Here is a 26350-nt window from a genome sequence, read left to right as displayed (position 1 = left end):
AGTTTTTTTTTAAAATTTTTAAAATGGTATTAACATGAGACGTGTTAAAATTCAATGTTTGGTTTTTCCAGTATAATGTTTTATTTAGATAAGAAATATCAATTTAAAAATAATTATAAGGTAGAAAAACTAATTAAAACCTCGTTAATAGTACAAGTCAAATCTAATTGTCAATCTTTTCTCGTTCTTAATAGTTCCTTATAAATTTGTCTCTTTTGTTTATTTTTATTGCGCCATTTCTATTTATGAATGAATAATTACGTCTTTTTTTTTTGTTTGTTGTTCATTAAAGTTTTTTGACAATCGTTCATTTTAATTAATTTTAAACTCAAATTATTTTGAAAAAAATAATACATTTAATCTTAATTATATATTTACTTCAATACGACTAATAAACTATCAGTACTAGTTAGCTAGCTTATTTGGTTAGTTTATAAGCTAGTTTGACCAACACAAACATATTTCATAAAAAGCTACAAACTTGTTTAACTAGCTTATACTTTATAACTTATTTAATTTTCTTTCATTATTATCTTTATATTTTAATATATGATTTTTAATTTTTTTTACCCATTATTATGTGTTTTTAATTTTATAAAGAAAATTAATGCACTACTTTTAGTATTTATTGAGTTGATTTTTAATTTTTTACATAATCTAAATTAAAAAAAAATCTAACATTACAAATTGAAGTAATCAATGTTTTATTACATGATGATATATAAACATTATAAGTAATAAAAGTTGTAAAAAAGAACTTGAAACATTAAATTTTAATAAGAACTTATTTAATTATTTAAAAAATCTAAATTATAATTACAAAAATAATATACATTTTAAAAAAAAAAAATAGAATTATTTTCTTATATAATTTTATATTTATTAATTAGTTTATCTACTAATTTTACTAAATATTTTAAGTCAATCAAGTAGTTTAGCAACTCACATTATAAATGACAAACTTATAAGTTAACACTATTTATCAGTTAAAAACTAGTTTTTTTTTTCAAATAGACTCTCTATCAACAATTAAAATTTCTCTATAAGGGTGAATATATAAATATGCTTCTTAGGATCTAGTTATTTTATTAAAATTTATTACTTTCATTAAGTTTTAGAAGTTATTTTTCATTTTAATTCACCCATATTGAAAATCCTTATTATTGTTAATTTAAATAAAAAAATAACAAATTATATTAATTTTTGGTTGAATATGTTGTATAAAATCGTAATTCAAATTTCATAGGATTTTCAAAAGCTTCACATGCATGCATCGCATGAGATCAGAATGTGTCGTCCAGCACTAAGAAAGTGGAAACAAAATATCAATCTTAACAATTATGGGACGCCAGAAAGTAACACCCAATGAACAATGACCAACAAAAAGCAAAGCAAAAACATGTTTGCATATTAAGAATCATATCCTAGGAATTTGGAAAAAAATCTCTGCAACTTAACTCCTGTACATTATTCTGTATTAGTTGATGTAGAAAATTTTAATCATTAATAACAAATCAGTTGTTGATAAGTGTCTAATTTCAGTAATATTTCATATTAAAATATAGGCACTTATGAGGATTTATTGCTAATTTACATATAAAATAATCCCTAATTTATGAATTTATACCTTTTTACATTTTTTTATCTTTATTTGAATAAGAGTATTTTATTCCCAAATTTGGTGTTAATTGCAGATTTCTGAGGAAGATTGGAGATTTGGATTAAAGATGAATGATTTGAGCCAAAAAGATAAAGATAGAAGGTCCCAGAATGAAAGAAAAAAAGAAAGAAAGAAAGATTGGGCCTTTTTTATCATTTAGCCCATTAGCGCGACACAATAAACAACCTAACCCTAGAAAACTAGGATAAATAGAGGGCTAGAGGCTCAACCTTAGTGTGTCAGATTGAGAGGAAAACACCATAGAGTGAATTGTAACCCAATTGGGAGAATGGAAGGTGATAGAAGTATGCGTGGCTAATTCTACCCTTTGGGATTGGGAGTAATCTGCTCAAACTCTTATGCATTGAGGTGATATTTGATATATTAATATTCAGTTCTTGATTGATTATTGGTATTGTTGTTTTACTTTTAATTCTCCGTGACAAATTGAGAATCTTAAATCTGACCGGGAGGTATTTTTAGGGTTCGGACCGATAGTTAGGGAACATTCTTAAGGATTTTATATGCGAGGAATCGATATAAATGATTTTTATACGGGCATCAAATATCACATGTATGACTAACTTATAATGTATAAATGAGATGAGATGCAAATTTTCTCAATCTGTTAAATTGAATTAAATTTAAATTTTATTTTTATAAAATACTATTACAACTTATTAATATTTATTTTAATGAGCTTTGGTAATCCTATGGAAATATTGATTTACAGATGATAATTATAGATTATGTTCTACCTAAATTAAATTAAAATTAAAATTAAAATTATTGACATTTGTTTTTAATAACTTTAGAGCTAATTAGATGAAAGATTGTTATTATAAAGTGAACTTTAAACTTAACTCAACTCAATGGGATGAGGTTTGCACCCACTTATATACAATGAATTGTCCTAATTTTTAGTCGATGTGGGATCTCCAACACACAAGCTGCTGTCACACTCTCGGCGTGAGGGGTGTGTTGGAGATCTCACATTGACTAGAGATGAGGACAATTCATTGTATATAAGTGGGTGCAAACCTCAAATTCATCAACCGATTTTATGGGGGTTGGGTTAGGATTAAAGTCTATTTCGTAATAATTGTTTTATTATTTTATTTTTAAATTATGAAATATTAAAATTAAGAATCAATTAAATAAAGAATGAAAAAAAACTAATTAGCTTAAAAACATTAATTGTTTATATTTTACATGAAAAATAAACCGTTTTGATGGAACTAGTACTGTGTCTGCTGATTCAGGAGATCGAATAGGTCATAAATAATTGAAGTATTGGTAAAAAAATCAACATTTTTTAAAATTTTTTATAATAAGAATATGTATAAAGTAGAGAATACAAGAGAAAAAGAACAAATTGCACATGTAGGAAACTATGAATACACGGGTACCAAATCACATTCACCTACCCATGCTTTTGATAGTCTTAATTAAGCACCATATGCCAAATATTAGTTTTGTTAACAAAGCAAATTATGTATACTTATTTTTAGTTTATATTTTTTATGAGTATATTTTTGTATACTATAAATATAAAGATTCTATATTATCAATGAAAAATGATGTTAGATCTAATTTTTAAAATAATAATTATAAATAAATTTATCATAATTTTTTAGCATATACATAATCAATACAACCTCTAGAAGATCTTAGAGTATTTTGTTTCTTAGGTTGAAATGCCTTTTCCTCATTTTCTTTTAAGGTGTATTTGTCTTTGACCAATGAAGGATTTCTCCAAATATACTCTTTGCTAAAATTAGTTAAGGAGTAAAAGAAATCATAAATGTGTAATATAAATATGTATTGGTTAGAAAAATACATGCTCAAAAGGTCGAGAGGATGAAAGATAGAGAGTTCGAAAGACCGTTATCATATTAAAGATAGTAAAATTAAAAAAAATAAAATAAAACAATTTTAATATTGTATCAAGTCTAATGAATAAGCTCAAAACATTAAAAAATACATTTAGTAATTGTAAGGTATAAAAAGTAAAAACCCAATAAAATGAATAAAGTCCAATAACGAGCACTATAAATAGGTGACATGATTAACACGTAACTAGAGTCTTTTTTATGAATTATAACTTAATCCAACTGATTTTGACTTTATCATCAGATAACCTTACAGGTACATCCACCCAACCGAGAGAGACCAAAGAAAAGGGTTAGTCACTCATGGTGGCTATTACAAGCATGGACAACAAGAAAAGAATATCCTAAGCCTTTCTCCTTGACGACTAACTCCTTTAGCGTTTCCTTCCTTTCTATTCTTCCAATGTTGTCTAGGATTATGCATCACACTTTCTATTTAACCTAATTGGACTTGGGCTAAGTGATATCTCGCTTCAGCAAGTTTTACGAGAAAAAGCTCAACTTTACTAGAGTGAACTTGCTTAAGCGAGCCTTGAGCGAATTTTCAATGCTCCACTTTGTCTTTTCTTCTTGTCTTCAATTTGTCCATTCTCCTTTAGCCCATTTACCTTCATTTTCTCCTAGATTCATGAAATTAACACAAATTTGGAAATAAATCGCCCATATTCATCTTATAATTCAAAAATATGTAAAAAGGTTAAAATTCCTAAATTAGAGGTTAAATTATAATTATTTTGTCAATTAAAGTCCATAAGTGCCTATCTTTTTGTATGGAATATTACTGGATTATGGTATTTATCAGCTACTTAGTAAGGGGATGAGATCAATATTCGTTAATTAAGGCACATTGATCAAGTTGAAAAAGCTAAAAAAAAGAGTCATTGAATTTAGGTAGCTCTTTAAGAGAAGTCGTTGATGTTAATACCCTCCTCAATAATAAAAATAAAGAATTGGAGTGGAAGTGTGAACAATTTTCACAGACTTGTTGATTGTAGAGAGGTGACATTTTTTTTAAAGAGGCATAGAAAAGACTTAAGTTTGATAATGAATCTCTTGAGCAAAACTAGATGACTTCCCTTACTTATCATGGCGAGTAGGATGTTGAGTAGGATGAGTAAAGAGAGAAGTTAGAAGCCAAAATGTTGGAAGATCAAATAAATGCCTTAAATCAACATGAGGAAGGTTTTCAAAAGTAACTTTGATTAGCTACTTTCTTTTACAACATCCTTGGACTTGGTTTCAGAAGTCCTTTAGTTCCTCCATTAACATAAACTTGACGATTTTGCACTTTAACTCATCTAAGTTTTCTTACATATACTATCGCCAAATGACCCTAGGGCTCAACACTCTTCCTTTTAAGGGCTCAAACAACAAGGTTGTTTCCTAGACATGGTTCTTTAGTGTTTCTTTTAGTTGTTGTCACTTGTTCTTCGTTATGTTTTTTTTCATATCACTGGTCTTTCTTGAAAATTTTACTCAACTTCAGGGTGGGTGCTCAATATTTTTACAAAGGATGAGATGAAATTCTTTTAAAGTCAAAATGTCTTTGACTGTTAAGGAGTGTCTGCTAAAATGTTTTAAAGTTATTTATATTACTACAAGTTAACTTTTTATTTGAATGAGTTTGTTTGTGACCCTAATGTCAACCTAACTACCTATTTAATTAATCAAACATTTGAATCTTAATTAAAAAAATCAGTGATATATTTTGAGTAATCAAGATTTATTGAGTATTCGTACCATACCCATTAAAAATATACCTTAAATTAATGGGAATAACTTCTTTATTGTGCACAAAACATTTTCTTTAAATAAGACAATGCATCATACATTAAAAACAAACAGACAAACACATGAGAAAAAAAATGTTATGAATAAAAACAATAAATACCCCAGCCATTATAAATTCCTTGTAATGGGAAGCAACAACTGTCGCTTGCTCAAACTTTCCAAATTGAAATTGTTTTCAAAATCGCAAAATCATGTCGTTTCTGCGTTAAATGTAGAAGCTTCTCTCTCTTTTTCCTGCACCTCCAGCTCCCACGTTATTTGGTGACCAAAAATAGAACAAATAACGCGTGGTGTACAATGTCTACAAACAGAGTGATTTCTAGAATAGCTCGGAATTAATGGGTAAAAAGCTTCATAAATAGAAACTATAGAAATTTTTCTTTCGAAAGGAAATAAGCATTTACAGTGGGACAAGCTTCATAGGTCTACCTATACTCAACAATATAGTTTCTCTCAGTTGAAAAATATTTGAGATTAGTCAACCGAAAGGCATTCAAAGAAAGTTACAGCAGCTTTCAATAAAAGTTGGTATTCAATTGAACTTTCTCTAAGGATGTCCCAACTGTGTTTTAATTACTGCAAATTTAAGCGTTTTGAGAAGTTGAAATAAGTCAGCATTTGTTCAAGTAAAACTATATTAGATAAGAAATTCCCTTCCAATGGAGCAAAGTGCAAACCAGTTTTTCATAGGACACGTTAAGTGTAAACTACTGAGAGAGCTTCTTAAATGCTGAATTAAAATCAAACTTCAATGGAAAACAAGAAGCAAAAATTGTAACTGGAGAATTAAATGAAACAGTCATCCATTAATAAACAATCAAATCAGTCGCTAGTTTATCTCACGGTACAAGATATCGTGATGGTCAGAGAAAGAACAGAAAAGAAAAACATCATAAAGAACATTTTTACAACTAATGTTCTTGTCCTAATCCTTGTAGGATCTTATGCTAATCTGGGAGGAAATTCTGCCACTATTATACAGGGTCACTGGGTGCAAACCTGTGAAGAATATTATTCATCAAATTTCAGAACAGCTGAAGGTGGCCTGAAATCATAAAAAAAAGAACACCATTAGCTTTTCATTGTTACATCATATATGCTAGGCATAGCTCGGATTATGATGAAAGTGAAAAGATTAGAGATCTGCGAGTGATCTTAGAATCGTACCTTGTATCCAGTATGAGTTCTGAAACAAGAGTTGGGTGACATATTTTATGCTGGCACCCAACAACTTGAAGCATACAAAATGCGACCCTTCCAACCTTGAAGCATCCAGCCGCCATCTTCATCAAAGACAAAATCCTTGTGGTACCATTCCCTTAACTTGCCTCTAAATTTGGCCATTAACTCCTTGTCCAGTGGGAGCTGCCTAAAACCAGCTCTAGTATTCCTAACCTGCCATTGTTTGTATGTCTCTGGCCTCTCAACCCTCTCAAGAGCTTCACATGCTACAACATTCATGATCTCCCGACCAAAAAATTCTCTCTCAAGCATCAACCTCCATTCATTTTCACGGGATATGAGAGTATCAAACATATCATAAATTGAAGAATAATGGAACAGTGCCTCCTTGAAGCGCGTGACAAAGAAAGGGGCATTATAAGATCCATTTACCACGGCGTCAACAAAAATATGCGGATTCATCTTCCTGATTAATTTCAGAACAGCATTTTTGGGACTGCTCACTTCAATTGATTCATCAAGCAAATTCTTAAACCTTACCAGACAGTTCACAGCAAGCACCTCATTGCTCTCAATCTTAAGGTCTTCAATTTGAATGGTTTCCCAGTTTCTAGATGGTATCGCCTTGTACTCAAAAGGAACATTGAATCGCTTGCAATACTTAGCTAGACGACGACCAGTCTCCTCGATTCTGTCAGATGGGCGAAAGCCGGGTTGGGGATACTCTATTCCTGTGATCCGCAGCTTGGGAGGCCCTCCAACTCTACTTGATAAAAACTTGATAAGAATTGGCCACTGGAAACCATACAAGATACCAAAGTCAATAATATGAAGAGTTTCTGCCTTTTCTGCTGTTTTAATAATCATTTTGTTTGCAAAGAAATGTGCAAATTTCTTGAAAGGGCAGGCAGATATGAAAACTTGGTAAGCTTTCAGGTAATCAGTAGTAGTGAATTTCTTGTGGCTCATATAAAATATCTGTGTGCCAGTTCCAGCACCAACCAAGCGAGCCTCCAAAGCATTGGCCACATAATGAGCCAACCTTTGTGAGGCATCACCCAAGGCAGAAGAATGCTGCCTAATCTGCTTCAATAGTTCATTAGCAGTCCTGTTGTTACTGGCAGACACAGCTTGCGCACACAGAACCAAAAGGGTCCTCAAATCCACTGTTTCCTTCTTCTTCCCTTGCCTCTTGGAACGAACCTTCCCTCCATCAACCGGTTGATCTCTCAGCTTTGCGTTACTATCTCCCACTGCCACAGATACATTCTTCTCAGCACACAGTGGAACATTTTCAACACTAAGCAACACCTTATCAAATATTTCAGATATTTCATTCTCCTCATCAACACAAACCTCGGAGTGTTTGTTGCTTCTTCCTTCTTCTTCATCTTGGCGCGCGTGATTCTTTCTACTCTTCTCCCCAATTAAATTCTCCCGCTTCACAGTTAAGTCCCCTCCTACCTTTGGTTCCGCAGAAACCGTGGTGCTCTCGAACCCAGTGAAAAGCTGAGCTCTCTGAGGAAGAAACTTACTAGCCTCCTCCAACCCTCTCCTAAACTGCAACATAGACTCTGCATCGCTGAAAATATTTTCAGCCAAGAGCTTGCTCACAGAAGAATCCAAATCCAGGGTTCCCTCGTTAATTTTAGTCAAAGCAGACGGAGGAACAAAGAAAGAGGGCGCGTGGGTAGAGGAATGCAAAGCATCGCCACCGCCACCGCCACCGCCAGAAACAGGTGTATTGGGCGAAGAAGGCTTAAAGTCGTGAGAATTGGCTGAATCAGTAGTGGAATTGGAAGAATTACCATCGGGGCTCTCAAGCGGGTGCTGATTCGGGGAAAGAGGCAGCGGCGGTTCCAATTCCAAAGCATCATAGAAGGATTTCTCGGTGTGTTGCAGAGTCAAAGGGTCATAGCACATGCACGGTTTCTGTTCAAAGTTCTCTTCCATGAGAATTTGACTTATGAACTTGAAGGTTTCTGAAAAGTCAGTGTCTTCCTCAACCGTAGCCGCCACAGCGGCGGAGGCGGAGGAGGATGAAACAAGCGGGTCGGAGTCTAGGATTGTGTTCGGAAAAAACCCAGGTGGGCCCACATCGGACTGAAAGGAAAAAGGATCAGTGACGAGGTTGGTGTAGTGTCCATTGAGATCCCACTCATCAAAGTCGTAGCCGCTCATGACGGTGTTTGGATCCATAGAAGCTTCTTAAAGGATAACAGAAACGCAGAAGAAGCCGCCGGAATTTTAAACGGAGCAAACAAAAACTATAACATGAATTATGCGCATGGAAAATACTATAACATAAGAGAATAAAAAACACAAACCCCTGAAAGAGAGAGATTGTGACAGAGCATGAATTATGAACGTTGCAACTCTTGGGGAGAAACTGGGAGAAGAGAAAAAGGAGATGGAAGCTGGCATAAGAAAACAAACTCAGCAGTTTTCGGTGAAGTGGTGTTTATATACTCTCAACTATAAATAATAAAAAAATAATCAATTTTAATTTCAGACCTAAATTCCCATTATTAAACTCTTAAACCAAAATATTATACGTTGAAAAGACAATTATGTAAGCAAATATAAAAATGCATGTCTTTATTTCAACAATTCCAAAAATTAGTACATTGATTAGTCGTTAATATCTTAATTATGCCTTTTATGTTAGTGTGGGACGATAAATGATATTTAATAATTTCATGGTATATGATAGTTTATAATTAAAAATATTTTCACTGTGAGTAGTTTATAATTTAAATTCTCATTCTGCTCAAAAATATAGGACAAATTAAATCCGTTGATATTTCAACCACCGAAAAATTTTAGTGTTTTCTATTTTGTCTTTTCCTTTGATATTTCCAATTAATTTGAAATTAAAAAAATGTCGGAAAAGTGATTTTTAATTAAAAATATGTATTTAGTAACATCCTATCTATAAATTTAATTGTACAATTTATATGATATTTAAAATATACTACACGATTATACGAATCTATATATTATATAATTATAAATTATATAAATTGATAATAAAGATTTATGTGTATTAGTATGTTTCAATTTTTTTTAACAGAAATGTTTTTTTTCATGATTGGTTCAAAAAGATTATAATCACACTAAATATTTATATAATAAATTTGAGTTGGTAAAAAATTAATATATTTTTTTAAAAAAATTGTGTTAGAATAGTGCTAGAATTATTAAAAATTTAATAAATATTTTTTGAATTAAACACTTTACCGATACATATCCTACTAGTGTCGGTGTTCAATACATGTGTCCGACATGAACACACTATTTAAGAGGAGAGAGAGAGTGTCGTAGGTTCAAATTGATCTTCTGCGCCATTTTTACTTAAACGTGTAATGTTTTAATCTCAATATGTACGGTTTTAATAACAATAAAAAAAAATCCTAACATTGAAAACTCGGGTAAGAGTGCGTTTTAAAGAGTGTATACGTACTCTCATAATAAATATTAATTTGGTGTTAGAAGAATATATATTGAGAATAAAAGAGATTTTAAATGACTCATTTTCAAAGTGTATTATTTACTTGTTTTAATAACTAATATTTTATTTTTTTTAAAGAAATTAAATAGTTAATAAATATAACAATACTTATGAGTGCTCACAATAAAAAATTGAGATTCATTTAAAAAAAATAACATTATAATTGTTTCAAATTTATAGAGATAATACCACCAGATCAATCATTATATTTTAAGTATTGTTTCTTTTAAAACTCAGAACTCCATCACGTTTTTATTTTTAAAAGACCTATTAATATATTAAAAGATGAATGTGTATTTAAATTGTTCTTATCTTCGACTCTTAAGTTATATAATATAAGATTATTATATGAATAAAATAATAGCATTACACCTTTTCTTTTGAAAGCAAAGTATTTTTCATTGTCCTAAACTTAAACATTAAAAAAAAAGGTAGTTGTTAATAAAATGAAGGAAGGTGTTGTTTGCCCCCATCTTGCTTGATGCTGTTAATGGTATGATTATTGAGTCTTCCATTAATGATTGTGTTGTGTTAATGGAAGGTGGCTATTATGTAGCTAATGAGGTATTATCACACCTAATAACAAACGTGTCTTATGTATATGTCATTGTCAATGTCTGAAAGGAATCTGAAGTTCCTAACCCTATCTCCAATCACAAAATCATCAAAACAGGAAAACAAATATAATCTCAGCCAATCCATGTGTTGAGTTGAGTTATTTTGGTCCTCAATGACTGTAATATTTTTAATTAGGAAAACGAAAGTGATATCTTAATATAATTAGCTGTTTTAGAAGTTGAAACAGCAAAAAGAGACGTACCTAAGATAAAGAGTGACAAATATAAGATAAATGTTGAAATTCTCCTAGTCAACTTCGCTAATAAACCCTTGTTAATTCCAATTAAGCATGTGTAGCATGAACAGTTAATCGAGTTACTGTTGTTTTATTAGATGGCATCATCAAGGAGTCACTGAATTGTTCAATTTTACTTGGTTGTTAAGGTTTCAAACTTTCTTAACCCTCAAAAAATAATCGATAAACCTTGACAAGAAAGCAAGTCTTGATTTAAGATCAGACATGTAAATTTTTATGTTATAATGTTAGAATTTTTTCAGAGTTTTGTTGGGAATCCATCTACCAGAGACAAAAAAATTCAGTTTAGTTTATATTATGTGGAAATCTTATTTTATAAAAATAGATTTTAGATCTAATTTAATTTTATAAAATATAAAATTTAATTTATGATACTCAACCATGTAAGTACCCACCCCTGACATTCATTGATGGTAGGTAAAAATGGTGATAATTCAGAGTGAATTGTATTTTGTTTCGTTGATCCATTTAAATCTGTTCTTCATAACTCGCAGTCAAGGTAAATCAATGATTGACGGAATGTATCAATAAATTTTGTTTGTTTTTTAAGTTTGTTTGAGTGGGAGAAGACTCAGGTTTGACAACTTTTTGTGGAGATTCAAGGGATAAGTCTTGTTTCGGATTTTGATGATAAGTGGTCTTGAAAAAGTGGTAAATCTATTGAGTTTTCGATTAATTTTGCTTACGGTGTGTTCAGGGGAGAAAGTGATGGGGCGCTTTCGAGTTTTTACAATATTTGTGTGGAACATTAAGGCTTTGCCTGCGACCTAGGTTATGACTTGGAGAGTGTTGGAAAACAAAATTGCTACTAAAGTTAATTTGGCACGACGTGGGGTGGTGCTCGAAAGTATTATTTGTTGTTTGTGTGGATTAAAAGAGGAGTCTACTAATCATTTGTTTTTCGACTATAGAATAACATGGTTAGTGTGAATTCAATGCTTCTCGTCCCATTGATCCCTTTGCACATTTCATTCAGTTTTCTTTTCGTAATGCACTTGAGTCTATCAACTTTGTTATGGGGAGTGTGTGGATCTCGGTGGTTAGAGAGATTTGGTGTCATAGGAATAAGGTTATCTTCAATGGCGGTGTGGTGGATCATTCTGAAATCTTCTCTCTGACTCAATTGAAGGCTTGGTCTTGGATTACTTCTAAAGTTTCCTTTGCTTGCTTCTCTTTCTCTGACTGGTGTCTTGCTCCCTTATCTTGTCTGAATTCGATTTACGTTGTCTGTTTCTGTTTTAGGTAGGCATAACTTTATCTTTTGTTGGACGGTTTGGGTTGGGTGGTGTGTTGTCTGTCGGTGAAGTTGGGTCGGATTTTATGCTTTGATAATCCTTGTTTTATTTGTGTGGAGTGTTGAACCTGATGGTTTATGTAGTCACAAGTTGGTTTAGTACGTTGGTTTCTTTTAGTTCTTTGGTTTCTTTTGTTAGGTGTTGAATTTCCTTTCTAGGGTGGGGTGGGTTGAAAGGGAAAATGTTTTTTATTTTCATGATTTGTATAAGGGTTTGATCACCCGTAGTTCTATTTATTAATTATTTCTTGCTGATAAAAAACTCTTCACAAATAAAGATGTAGAGATATATCCCTTATTTGGATTCATGATTTTGTGGAGAAAAGAAAGAGTGAATATAAGTGTGAACAATAAATCTTTTCTCCTCTTAAAATGAAGAGAACCAAAGGAAAATTTAACATTTGTTTGTCTTCTTCCAAATTTACCTTTTTTTATTTTAGAATTTCAGGTTTTTCTTTTATATTTTTCATTAATTAAAAATAGACTTCATTATAAATATTAGTTATTAAATAAATTTAACTAACACAAATATTTTAATAAAATAAAATAAAATTTAAATACAAAAAATATATAATTATTTATAATAAACAAATTATTTAATAATAATTATTATTATTTGAATACAATAATATTATTTACATTCAATAAAACATAATTTATACATTTATGAATATTAAAATTATTTATTTTAATATAGCAATTTACAAATTTTATATATATTTAAAATTTTAGATGTAAATTATTTTTCGTCAAATAACTCATTTTATTTTTTGAAATTAATTATTCAACTATATTAGATTATACTACTAATAATTTTAATTCATCTAAATTGAGACAAAAATCCATAATATTTAATTATTCTAATTTTTATAAAGACAAAGGTAAATTTGTAATCTTACACTTTACATTTTTAAATTAAATAAAATACACTCCCAACCATTAAATGATTCTCAAACTTCAATAAACATTTCTCATTAATCCACTCTAATATATCTCAATCCAAACATACTCACTTTCTTCATACTTTTTCACTCATCGTCATATATTCATCCTCCTAAATCCTTACACGTTCACTTGTGAATCCAAATATAATTTAATATCATGTGAATTTGAATGTTGAAAATTAATGAGTAGTCTAGTCTAAAGATGTTGGATTGATGGTGTAGAAAAGGTAGATGTGGCATGAGGCATGTGAGGTGTGGTTGAGGAAAATATGTTGAAAGTGAATGAATGGTAGGAAGAATAGTAATGTGCAATTAGTGCCTTATCTCTCCAATTTATTGGGAGAATGGAGTTTGCAGCTGAATTCTCATTTGTCAAATTGATCTCATAAATAAATACTGAATCTCATGTGAGACTCTCAAATAATGTTTCCAACTATAAAATCAATAGTAATGTTGTTATGAGGTCCCATTGATCCAAGAGACTGCAATAATTGGCTTCTCAACTTTTGTTTGTTTGGTTTGAGATCCAACTATAATGGAAAGTGATAGTTTATTTTTTTTAAAAATTGTATCTAATTTTTTATATGATGAATTTTAAAATAAATATATAATAAAAAATAATTTTAAAATAATAATATTAATATGGACCCAACTATAATTAGCAAAATAAAAAATAATTTTAAAATTAAATAATATTAAGAATTATAATATAATTGTATAAAAAATATGGACCCAACTATAATTAGCAATTTTCTGTCTGTAGGGGTTTGTTGCTTAGGGTGTTGTTGGGCCCTTTTCTCAGGTTTTCTTTCTCATAAAAAGAGACAGGTGTCATATCATAACCAATCCAATAGTAAATTCCTCTTCACTGTTTTTATATCTTACTGTAACTAATATAACTCTATGCTATATCATTATTTATGATTATTTTTTATGTTCTTACAAATCTTATTTAAAATATTTATCAAACTAAAAGCTATCACTATAGTTTATTACTGAATATTCATGCGAGTTTTATAAATCCCACTCAATTTCTTTCTTTCTTTTATTTAGATCTTGTTTGGTTTAATTCAAATAAAAAGTATTTGCCTAATATATTATTTTTATTACTATTCCTAATATTAACACATTCACTTCAAATTTAAATTCCTCATAATATTATCATATTAAATTTAAATCTAATATATATATATATATATATATATATATATATATTAAATAACTTTTCAGTGTCTAATAAATTTATGAATTTTACTCTCTTTTTTCATAAATTCTTTCTTTACACTGATACTAAAATCTTTTTTCATTTTTATTTTTATTTTGTAAAGTTTGGTTATGTTTATGTGGTCATTGACTATAACTAGTAGTATCGTCAACTTCTTTATTGAATTTGAAAAATGATATATTGATAATCTTGTTCTAGGATATAATTTTCTTTTTTTTTATAAAAAATTCAATTTTTTTTTGTATAAAATGACAAAAATATCCTTTTTTATATCATCAATTAGAAGTTGTATAGTGGAGCAAAGTGTCAATATATCATTGCTCATTTTGAATTTAATACAATGAGTTAGTTGTCTATCAATGTGGTGTATATGTTTTTTTTTAGTTAAACACGAAAATTGGTGTTTTCTTTGCATTTGTGTATTTATATTTTTTTTATTATATATATATATATTATTTTTACAGTAAAAAAAATATTAAAAAAATTTAAATTTATAACACAATGAACATAATTATATTAAAACAATTATGTTATTTATTTCAATCTCAATACTTGTAAATCATTAATTTTGATTTTTACTAATATAAAACTAAAAAAGAGGAATATAATAATAAAAAGAAAAATAATAAGAAGAGAAATTCTAGTAACAAAATCTAAGAAAATATTTATTTTTTAATCTCTTTCCTCTACTCTTAAGAATATCATTTTGATTTGTTACTAATATAAAATTAAAAAAGATGAACATAATAATGAAAAGAAGAAGAATAATAAGATGAGAAACTTTAATAACAAACCCTAAGAAAATATATATATTTTAATCCATTTCATCTTCTCCGCAACAATGTCCTTTTGATTTGTTACTAATATAAAACTAAAAAAGAGGAATATAATAATGAAAATAAAAATAAGATGGGAAACTCCACTAAGAAATCCTAAGAAAATATCTATTTTCTAATCTATTTCCTCTTCTCCGCAAGAATTTTGTATTCAGAACCATCCATCCTCCCTATCGACTACCTGTGAAAAAAAATCTGGATGCTTTGTATTTAAGTAACGGTTTGGAATATTATGCTTCTCTATCTTTTTCTTTTCTTTCGCCTTGACTTGCTGTACAAAAATGAAAAGTAGAGTAAAAAAAAAATGAGGAGCATTAACAACAATCAGAATCTATACAACTTGTATTGATTGATCAGAAAAAAATAAACGATAATAGAAATACCTTTAGATTAGCGAGAATAAAAAAAACAAACTAAGTTTTTGTGGTTTACATTCCCTTTTTTATGTTTCTTTTTGTTCTTTGATCATTTTCCGTCTCTTCTTCTCACACTTCTCCTATTAATTGCACGTCTCTCAAACAATTTCTTTCAAATTTAATATTAACTCATTTTTCTTAGTTTTAAATTTAAGTAATTATAAAACGATGAAATAACCAAAATAAAATAATAAAATATTAATATAAAGATAAAATAAGAATAAATTTGTATACAATAGAAAACGGTTAAAATGTAAATCTCATTTATATATAGGTATAGATTACAAAGTGTTTTTTTTTATTACGATAGAAATGTCAATATATAAATTAGAGTCTTATTTATACGATAAATTATATACACAATTACATAATAATTGTATTTTGTATTTTGGTGGTTTTGTTATGATTAATACATATTAACTTGTTAATTTTTTTTTTATAAGATTGCTAACTTATATTCTTGAAAATAATTAATTTTCAAGATATTAGAATATAAGATAGGCATATAACTTTATCAAATTTAGAATTTAACATTAATTAAGTAGATAGATGATTCCTCTTATGTCCCTTACTTATGAAGAAGAATTTTTTTTATTAAGCTTTAAAATTTATGGAGATATGACTCAATAAGAAGTTCAGGTTTTTAAAAAGACTTAACATGTTACAAGTTGAAATATGACTTTGCGTAACACTCAAGTTTAAAGTAACTTAGCTCATAATCCGTTATTTTTGTGATTTTGAAGTGTTTTTATAATATAACTTTTTTATTTGAGCTCATCTAGTGACAACCTAATATATGTTGTTATTTATGAGTAATCATTTCAAAAGTAATATTTAAAGGGTGACTTCTTTGTATATTCTATTGCAGGTAGAACACTTTTGACCAATGACCAGTTCAACCTTCAAGACCTCAAGAGAAAATAAAATCATACATATGCAATGGTTTACTTCTTCAAACAACCATTTTGTTTATGTTTTTTTTCTCTCCAAAACTCAACGCATATCTTATAGTGTTTTCTGAGAAAAAATTGTTTATGTTTTTTTTCTAAAGCTCAACGAACATCTTATAGTGTCTTATGAGAACTTTTTGTTATATGGTTTTTCTATAACTTCATGCACAACTAGTAATGATTTAGTTATGGAACATATTTCTTAGTAATTTCTGAAACCATTTTGGACAGACAACTGTAGTGTTTTTGAGACCATTTTGATCATGATTTTTCTATTAAGAAAATAATAATTATCAAATTATATGCAATTATTATATGCAATATTTGACGATATTGTACCCAATTATATGCAATTAATTTAATAATTATAGAATCTCATTATTAGTATCCTACCTAATTAGATTGTAATTTGGGGGAGAGAACTCCCTATATATTTCCTATACATGAGTGATGTAATATACCATAATAAGAAACATCATCCTATATATTTCCTATACATGAGTGATGTAATATACACATAAATAATAAGAAACATCATCCTATATATTTCCTATACTATACATGAAGTGATGTAATATACACATAAGAGAATAAGAAACATTTCTTCTTCTTATCATTTTTTATCATTTTCTTATATGGTATCAGAGCACCGATCTTGGTGCCCTAACAGCCTCTCCATTTTTATCCCCTAAATACAAAATCATGTCTGGCAAAGAAGGCACCAGTAACGAGTCCGATAGAAACCTCGTACAACGCTTCAGTGCTGAGCAAATTCAGCAATTGGCAAGGGCTATTTACTCGCTCAACAATAACGGTAAAAGTGACACGTTTGTTAGCTATGCAGGTCTGCTTGCCCATAACTCCTCTTCTAATTCTGCTTTTACAAAACCATGGATTTTGGATAGCGGAGCAACCTATCACATTGCATCTGATTCACAATTTTTCACACACACTTCATCATCATTTATTTCAAATGTTAATCTGCCCACAGGCTCAACTGCGCCCATCTCATCTACAGGCACAATTAAATTCAATGACAAAATTACTCATGTTCTTTGTGTTCCTTCTTTTAATTTAAATCACATATCCATTAGTAAGATAATCAGTTCACTAAATTGTTGTGTCGTTTTTACTCCACATGGTTGCGTTTTACAGGACTTGGCTACGGGGAGGATGATTGGCTCGGGTAAACAACACGTAGGCTTATACTACATGTCCCCTCTTCCAAACCAAGCTCACGCTTCTCAAATATCGACCGATCCTGATTTATGGCACAAGCGCCTTGGACATCCTTCTCCGGCGTGTCTACAACTTGTATCTTCCTTACTACCTATCCCTATCAGTAAAAATCTCATTCCCATTCATAATCATTGTAGTATTTGTCCCAAAGCTAAACAGACAAGGCTACCCCTTCCTTTAAGCACAATAAAATCTCATTCTCCATTTAATCTATTGCATTGTGACATTTGGGGTTCTCATAAAACCCCAACTCATTTTGGAAAACGTTTTTTTCTCACTATAGTCGATGACTATACTAGATGTACTTGGCTATTTCTTATAAATCACAAATCTGAAACCCAACATCTCTTAGAGTCATTCATTACATTTGCACAAAATCAATTTCAGGCATCTATTAAAACCATCCGCGTTGACAACGGACTGAAATTTATTTCAATGTATGATTTTTTTCTCAAAAAAGGTATTGAATGTCAACGCACTTGCGTTTACACTCCTCAACAAAATGGAGTAGTAGAACGCAAACATAGACATGTTTTAAACACAGCACGAGCCCTCCTATTTCAGTCCAATTTACCATTAGAATTTTGGGGAGAATGCGTTTTAACCGCCACATATATCATTAATCGCTTGCCATCACCTTTACTAAAAAATAAATCACCTTTTGAGCTACTATATAATCAACCACCTTCACTTTCTCACCTAAAAACTTTTGGTTGCCTCGGTTACGCAACTGTTGTTTCACCTAAGCAAAAATTTGATCCGCGTGCCCGACAATGCATCTTCATTGGTTATCCTCACAGTCAAAAAGCATACAAATTATTTGATATAGATGCAGACACTTTTTTTACAAGTCGGGATGTCATCTTCCATGAAAGTGTTTTCCCATTCTGCCAACAGTCACAGACACAATCCTCACCTCCATTACAAGGTATTTTGCCCACTATTGACATTGACTTACCCACTCCTGTCCAACATTCACTCTATGAACCTCCATCAAACCAACATTTTTCTCCTACTCGTCACAATACACCTGAACCTCCATCAAACCAACTCTCTTCTCCTACTCGTCACAATGCACCTGAACCTCCATCAAACCAACCTTCTTCTTCTACTTGTCATAATACACCTGAATCTCCAGTAGACCAACCTTCTTCTCCCATGCCAAGAAGTTTAGCACCCATTACCAAACCTTTTCCAAACGATCCAGTCGCACATCAACCCAACCTTCCTGGCTTCAAGACTACGTAACGGGATCCCAAGCCCATCATTCGACCACTGCCCAAGACCGACCGAATGGAACCAGGTATCCTATGCATCATTTTCTTTCTAATTCACGATTTTCTTCTACACATAGTGCATATCTTGCTAATATCACAGCCACTAAAGAACCTCACACTTATGCTCAAGCTATCCTTGATTCAAATTGGCAAAAAGCAATGGACGAAGAGCTTTCCGCCTTGCAGCTAAATCAAACGTGGACCTTGACACCGTTACCCGCTAGGCAGAAACCCATCAGATGCAAATGGGTATATAAAATAAAGTACAACTCAGATGGTAGCGTCGACAGATATAAGGCGCGCCTTGTCGCAAAGGGTAACTCAGATTGAAGGGGTTGACTATTCTGAAACTTTTTTACCAACAGCAAAATTAACAACTTTGAGGTGTCTCCTCACCATTGCAGCAGCCAGAAATTGGTTTACTCACCAGCTAGATGTGCAAAATGCCTTCTTACATGGCACATTGCATGAAATTATTTACATGGAGTTGCCACCCGGACATCATCGACAGGGGAGAACATTGTATGTCGACTCAACAAATCCCTTTATGGTCTCAAACAAGCATCTCGAACATGGTTTTCAACATTTTCTCATGTGATTAAATCTGTAGGATTTCAACAGTCCAAGACAGATTACTCTCTATTCACAAGACAGAATAACTCATCATTTACTGCCCTTTTGATTTATGTGGATGATATTCTTTTGACAGGAAATGATTTGACAGAAATTCAGCATGTTAAAGATTGTTTATTACAACAATTTCGCATTAAAGATCTTGGAGACCTAAAATATTTTATAGGGATTGAATTTTCCCGTTCCAAAGCTGGTATTTACATGTCCCAAAGAAAATATGCGCTTGATATTTTGCAGGATGCGGGACTCACAGGTGCTCGTCCAGACAAATTTCCAATGGAACAATACCTAAAACTCACACCAGACGATGGAGAGTTATTAAAGGATCCAGTCAAATACAGGCGACTCGTGGGACGACTGATATACCTCACGGTTACTCGGCCTGACATAGCATTTTCGGTTCGGACCCTAAGTCAATATATATAGGATCCACGGAAACCTCATTGGGATGCTGCAATTCGAGTCCTAAAGTACATCAAAGGATCACCAGGACAAGGATTGCTATTGCCATCCGAAAACAATCTGACATTGACAGCTTATTGCGACTCAGACTGGTCAGACAACTCGGAGATCAGTATCTGGATATTGCATTTTTCTTGGTTCCTCTATTATCTCATGGAAGTCAAAAAAACAGACAAACATATCAAGATCATCAGCAGAAGCAGAATACCGCGCAATGGCCAATACTTGTTTGGAGATAGTTTGGTTGCGATATCTATTGCAAGATTTAAAGGTGATGTAACTTGCCAGCTCAACTTTTCTGTGACAATCAAGCGGCATTACATATAGTAGCAAACCCAGTATTTCATGAACGCACAAAACACATTGAGATAGACTGCCACATTGTGCGAGAAAAATTACAAGCTGGGATAATCAGTTGTACCGACACAGTATCAGCTCACAGATATTTTTACGAAGGCATTGGGCAAGGAACGATTTTTGACGCTACGACACAAGTTGGGGGTTCTTGATCTTCACCTACCAACTTGAGGGGAGTATTAAGGAAATAATAATTATCAAATTATATGCAATTATTGTATGCAATATTTGACGATATTGTACCCAATTATATGCAATTAATTTAATAATTATAGAATCTCATTATTAGTATCCTACCTAATTAGATTGTAATTTGGGGGAGAACTCCCTATATATTTTCTATACATGAGTGTTGTAATATACACATAAGATAATAAGAAACATCTCTTTTTCTTATATTTTTTATCATTTTCTTATATTTTCTATAACTCGATGCAAAACACTTGGTTCTGCACAATAAATGCTTGCTTTATAACATACATGGTTGGATAGACGATGTTGTAGAGTAAAAATTTGCCAACATATTGAAAAGAAAAGAGATAGTAACATGACTTAATAAATAAAATAATATTGAAAATTTATCAATATATGGAAGTAGTAAACAAACTACATATTGGCTGAAGGTTTATAATCTTGTTTTTCTTCATATGAAACAAGAAATTAGGTAGTGAAATGCAAAGAAAGTAATAGTTATGTGTAAGAGTATATTTTGTAGTTGTGCAAGGACTACACTATGCAGGAATCCAACAAGAAGAAGCATGTAGAATTCGACCCTTCCAACCTTGTAGCACCCAATCACCATCCACCTCAAGCATGAAATTCGTGTTGTATGCATCATCTCTCCACCTTTTCTTTAATTTGTCAATGACTTTTTGATTCAAAGGAAGCAACCGAAATCCAATTCTCATGTTATGAAGCTGCCATTGCTTGTATGTTTGTGGCCTCTCAACCCTCTCACAACCTTCACAAGCTATGATGTTCATGATCGCCTGTCCAAACAACTCCTTCTCAAACATCAACCTGCTGGGATCTTCACGATCAAGGTTGCTGTCTAGCATATCAAACACTGCAGAGTAGTGAAAGAGAGCCTCTCTGAACCGTGACACAAAGAATGGAACATCATGGGAGCCGTTCACAATGCTGTGCACAAATATGTCAGGATTTGCCTTCTTAATCAACCTCAAAACACCATCCCTTGGATTGTCCAACACCACAGACTCGTCAAGTAGACGCTCCAACTGAAACATGCAGTTCACAGCTACAAATTCGTTTTTCTCTATCTTGAGGTCCTCAATTCTGATAGTTTCCCATTTTCTTGCAATAGCATTGAACTCAAAGGGAACATTGAAACGCTTGCAATAATTTTCAAGTCTACGCCCCGTCTCCAGCACCCTCTCCTCTGGCCTGAAACCTGGCTGTGGCTGATCTATCCCCGTGAAGCGTAGCTTGGGTGGTCCACCAGGACGTCTTGAAATCTCGCTGATAAGTGAAGGCCATTTGAAGCCATAGCGGATACCAAAGTCTATGATATGAATTGTTTTTGCATTCTCAGCAAGACTATAAATTGATTTGTTGGCAAACATGATTGCAATCATTTCAAACGGGCACACTGAAGCATATACATGGTAAGCTTTTATCATGTCTTTGGCAGAGATTCTTTTGGAGGATGCAACACTATAAACGTGGAAACCGGTTCCATCCAAGCATGCTTCAAGGGCATTTCCAAAGTAATGTGCAAGCCTTTGAGCAGTATCCCCTGTTGGAGAAGAATGCTGCTTGATCTGCTTTACTAGTTGCTTTGCAAATGAAGGACTATCAGAAGCAACAGCTTGTGCACAATGTATCAATAGTGTCCTCAGATCCACAACTTCCTCGCCACTTTTCCTTACCTCCCCACCAAACATGTTTGTTAATAATGTTTCATCGTTTTGGTAAAGGGCTGTGTCTGGAGGAACCCCTTTTCCTAATCCAGTGCCTAGAACCACTTTATCAAGCAACTCAGATAGCTCACTCTCATCCACGTATGCTGCTGAAGTCTTCGTGATTCTCCCATCTGCTTCATACTCTTCCTCATCCCGATTTCTCCTTCTTGACACAGACAGAAAATGGTCCCCTTCAACACTTTCTTCTGGTTCTGTCTTAACTACAACACTTGGAACCATTGTGAAAGAAGGGGAAAAGGCCGTGCTGTCCGTGTCAACAATGAATGGAGTATGTTTAGGAAGGAACCTGGTACCTTGCTCTAGACCCCTCTTGAAATGCTCTTGAAAAGCAGAATCAAGAAGGGAATTATCTAAGAATCCAAATACAGTATTCATGGAAGATTGAGTGGTGGAGGTCGAATTTGAGGGGAAAACAAAGTTATCTGGAAAGGTAAAAGTGTTTGGCAGTGCCGGGGTGTTGTGGTCAACGCTTCTCCACTGAGACTCAGCAGAGATGGAAGTACTGTTATCAGTGCTACTACCAGTACTATTATCAGAGGAGCTACCAGAGACATTTTGCTCAGAGCTCTCCTCACTAGAACTGGTGCAACTGTGAGCATGATGGTGTGTGGAAGAGGAGGAGGAGGAAGAAGGGTTGTGGTGAGTGATAACCTCATAAAATGATCTCTCTGTATATTGAAGAGCCAAGGAATCATGGAACATACTGTACTTTTCTTCTGTGTCCTCTTCCATCAGCATTTGCTTTATGTAGTCAAGGACAGCAGAGACATCACCCTCATCAAAGCAAGACTCTTCTTCATCATTAGCAATATTCATTGTGGAGGAAACTCTTCTATCCATCTATAGATTGCAAGGAGAAAAATTTTATATATAGATTATGATTATGATCATAGGCAAAAAGTGCAGTGGAATATGAAACTAAGGCCAAAGGAGGAGTTTTGATGAAGTAAAATTGACTATAGAGAGGAAATGAAAGAAAATTGCATACCAAGAGCAAAGCAATAGAAGAAATGAAGGACACTGAGAGGCAGATTCAATCTGTTTGCTGGCTTTTAAATGTGGCTGTGGAATCTGCAGAGTTAGAAGATAACACCACTGTTCAATGCTGCAAATTTAATTTTTTTTCAGCATGTCATCAATTTCATTTTCTTTCTCTTAAATAATTCTTATAATAAACAAATTTTAGAAACTAATTCTTTTAGTATTGGAACTTGTATTAAATCATCTGTTAAATATTGAATTAAATCACTATTTAAATATTAAAAAATTATATTAATACATATTGAATATTTAAAAGTTGTATAATTTTATCAATTTAAAAATATTTTTAGAAAAAAAAATGAAGAATTTTGTAGTTTTGGAGGCACCACAAGTGCACCTGACTTTGCCACGTCACATTCCACTTCTTTACTTGAGAGTGTGGTTCACGAGACAATGCACAACAATTCAATCACATATATTCCAGATATATGAAAAGGTAAACAGTACATACATATACTTAACAAATAATTAAATTAATATTTTAATTATTTTCATTTTAATTTTTAATTTAAAATATTATAATATTATTATAAAGGGTTGTTGAATAGTATTATTTACTATGTGCAATGTCAACAAAACTTTTTCCTTTAAGTTAAAAAAATAAAATAAAATAAAGTATTAGTATATTAAGTTATGATCTGTTTTATATAGATATCAAAATATCACCACCTAATATAAAAAAAAAAATACGTAACAAGGTGATATAATATCTGAAAAACATCAACATAAATGCTTTTACATACTTATCATATTGATTATTAAATATTAAGTTTAACATTTAATAACAATATAAATTATTAACAGTATTGAAAAACATTTAAAATAAAATATAATATTAAATATAATCAAATATTGTGTATTAAACATAGTTTTCATATATTACATTTATAGTTAAAATATTTAATTTTAAATTAGATAGTGATAATGATAATTTTAATCACTACTTTGTTAATATGTATTCCAGTCAAGTATATAATATTATACAATTTTAATACAAATTCCTTTTTTAACTTGAGACAAGGAGATGCATTATCTTTAAGATTCTTGTATAACTTTCATTACTAAGGATTACTAAGGAGATGAGACCAAAAAAATTATTGAAGTCTTCGTCTTCTTTCGATCGGGCAGGTTGTTAGGGTTTTTCTATAATCCTTCTCGCCTCCGTGCTTCTCCTTCAGCTCTCAGTCTCGGAAGAATGTCAAATGGGGGAGGTACCTGCAGAAGACACTCCGACAGTCAAATCAGTAAAGCGAGTGATCGACACTCGGATAGCTGCACAGTAATAAATGACGTCCCTTGTTCCTTGGAATGTGTGTTATTTATATTATTTAAATAAACTTACCTTATTAGATCTGATAAATGAAATGAATCACACTTAGGTTGCATTACCTAATCCTTAATGGTAGTTTAATTTCACTGACCTTGGTTTGAGCGTTAATGGCTATGTGTCAGTCGGTCTGACTGTGCGTAATGTCTTGGTTAGCTCGACCAGATAAACCGAGTCACGTCAGCGTGTGTCTCAGTCATCCCAATAAAAAAAACTCAATAAAAAAAACTTTAGTTCGTTGGGTACCTTTTTTGACCAATAAACAAACAGAAAACTTACACATGAACTATTGCATGATGATTAGTCAAAAAAATAAAAATAGGGAATGAGAAAGATTTGGAATGTGTAAAAAGAAAGTTGAAATGAATGTGGAGAGTGTAGAAGGATGAAATTGTTACAGAAGAAGCCGCAAGAAACTCACCGACCAGTCGGCAACCTAAGATTCAGGCGAAATCGTACTTCGGTCTTGGCCACCCTACAATGAATCTTTGACGATCAAACACACCGGCCACCTGGTAGTTCGTTTTACACATGGTCGTGTCATGTCTTTCTTTGGTGATGAGACTCATGGTGGTTGACTCATTTGCAGTTTCAAGCTGATTCAATTCGAGAACACAAATGTGTCTTACTCACTATACAGTCCCTGGACGGAGCAAATATCTCTGCAGATATTTTCATTCTTTTCTTCTAAATCAAACCTTTCCTTCTTCCTTTCTACCAATCATTTTTGGTTTCACATTTCCCTTTTCCAAATCACGTGATTCGATAAAAGCTAAACTAAGATTAGGTTAACTAAAGATTTGAAGGATGAGATATTTTTTAAGTTATGTAAATTAATCACAAGAGAACAATAACACAACAACCAAAAGCACCAACTATGTAGGATATCATTAAAGAACAAAGAATTTGTGAGAAACAACAATAATAAAAAAATAAAAAGGGTAGTAATAATCATAAAAAGAAGACAGATACTTTTAATGGTAATGGTAATGGTAATTAAATTTGTCTCTCTAGCAGACAATGCTACACACCCTTACCATATTTATTGTTGAGTCACAAATTTCCCTACGAACTTTATCAAATGAATTTGTTAGAATCAATGTCTCCAACCATTTTTTTTACTGTTATTATGACATAGGGAAGTTTTATAATAATTTCACACCCTAAATCTTTCTTAAACTCTATTTTTTTCAAATTTCATATTCACAAAGCTAAAATCAATATATAAATATAGACGAAAGAGAGTATTTGACTATAAAGTAAATCGAAAATAAAACTTAAGAGACATTTCTTATCACTTCCATTTTTTCTGTATCTTATAAATATGAGAATTTTTATTTTATCCTTCTCAAATTGACTATAAAGTAAATCGAGAATAAAACTTAAGAGACATTTCTTCTCACTTCCATACATTTTTTCTGTATCTTATAAATATGAGAATTTTCATTTTATCCTTCTCAAATTGTATAATTCGGAAGTAAAAAATGTCTTCTAGA

General features: G+C 31.6%; 2 protein-coding genes across 2 annotated transcripts; both read right to left on the bottom strand.

Annotated features, from left to right (window-relative positions):
* Positions 1-6129: 6129 nt before the first annotated feature.
* LOC137817089 (scarecrow-like protein 34) lies at positions 6130-9029 on the bottom strand. The gene is made up of 2 exons (XM_090302201.1): positions 6511-9029; positions 6130-6388 (listed from the first exon to the last, which is right to left on the bottom strand). Exon 1 carries the CDS (start codon positions 8722-8724, stop codon positions 6556-6558), a length of 2169 nt encoding a protein of 722 aa, XP_090158327.1. The 5' UTR covers positions 8725-9029; the 3' UTR covers positions 6130-6388; positions 6511-6555.
* Positions 9030-21089: 12060 nt separating this feature from the next.
* Positions 21090-23602, bottom strand: LOC137817090 (scarecrow-like protein 14). Its single transcript, XM_068620323.2, has 2 exons — positions 23475-23602; positions 21090-23326 (listed from the first exon to the last, which is right to left on the bottom strand). Exon 2 carries the CDS (start codon positions 23324-23326, stop codon positions 21275-21277), a length of 2052 nt encoding a protein of 683 aa, XP_068476424.2. The 5' UTR covers positions 23475-23602; the 3' UTR covers positions 21090-21274.
* Between the last annotated feature and the right edge of the window lie 2748 nt (positions 23603-26350).

The sequence above is a fragment of the Phaseolus vulgaris genome, chromosome 5 (assembly GCF_051622355.1).
Source record: "Phaseolus vulgaris cultivar YP4 chromosome 5, ASM5162235v1, whole genome shotgun sequence".
Lineage (NCBI taxonomy): Eukaryota > Viridiplantae > Streptophyta > Magnoliopsida > Fabales > Fabaceae > Phaseolus > Phaseolus vulgaris.
Note: the sequence above shows the minus strand (reverse complement) of the source record. Positions and strands in the feature narration are given on the sequence as shown.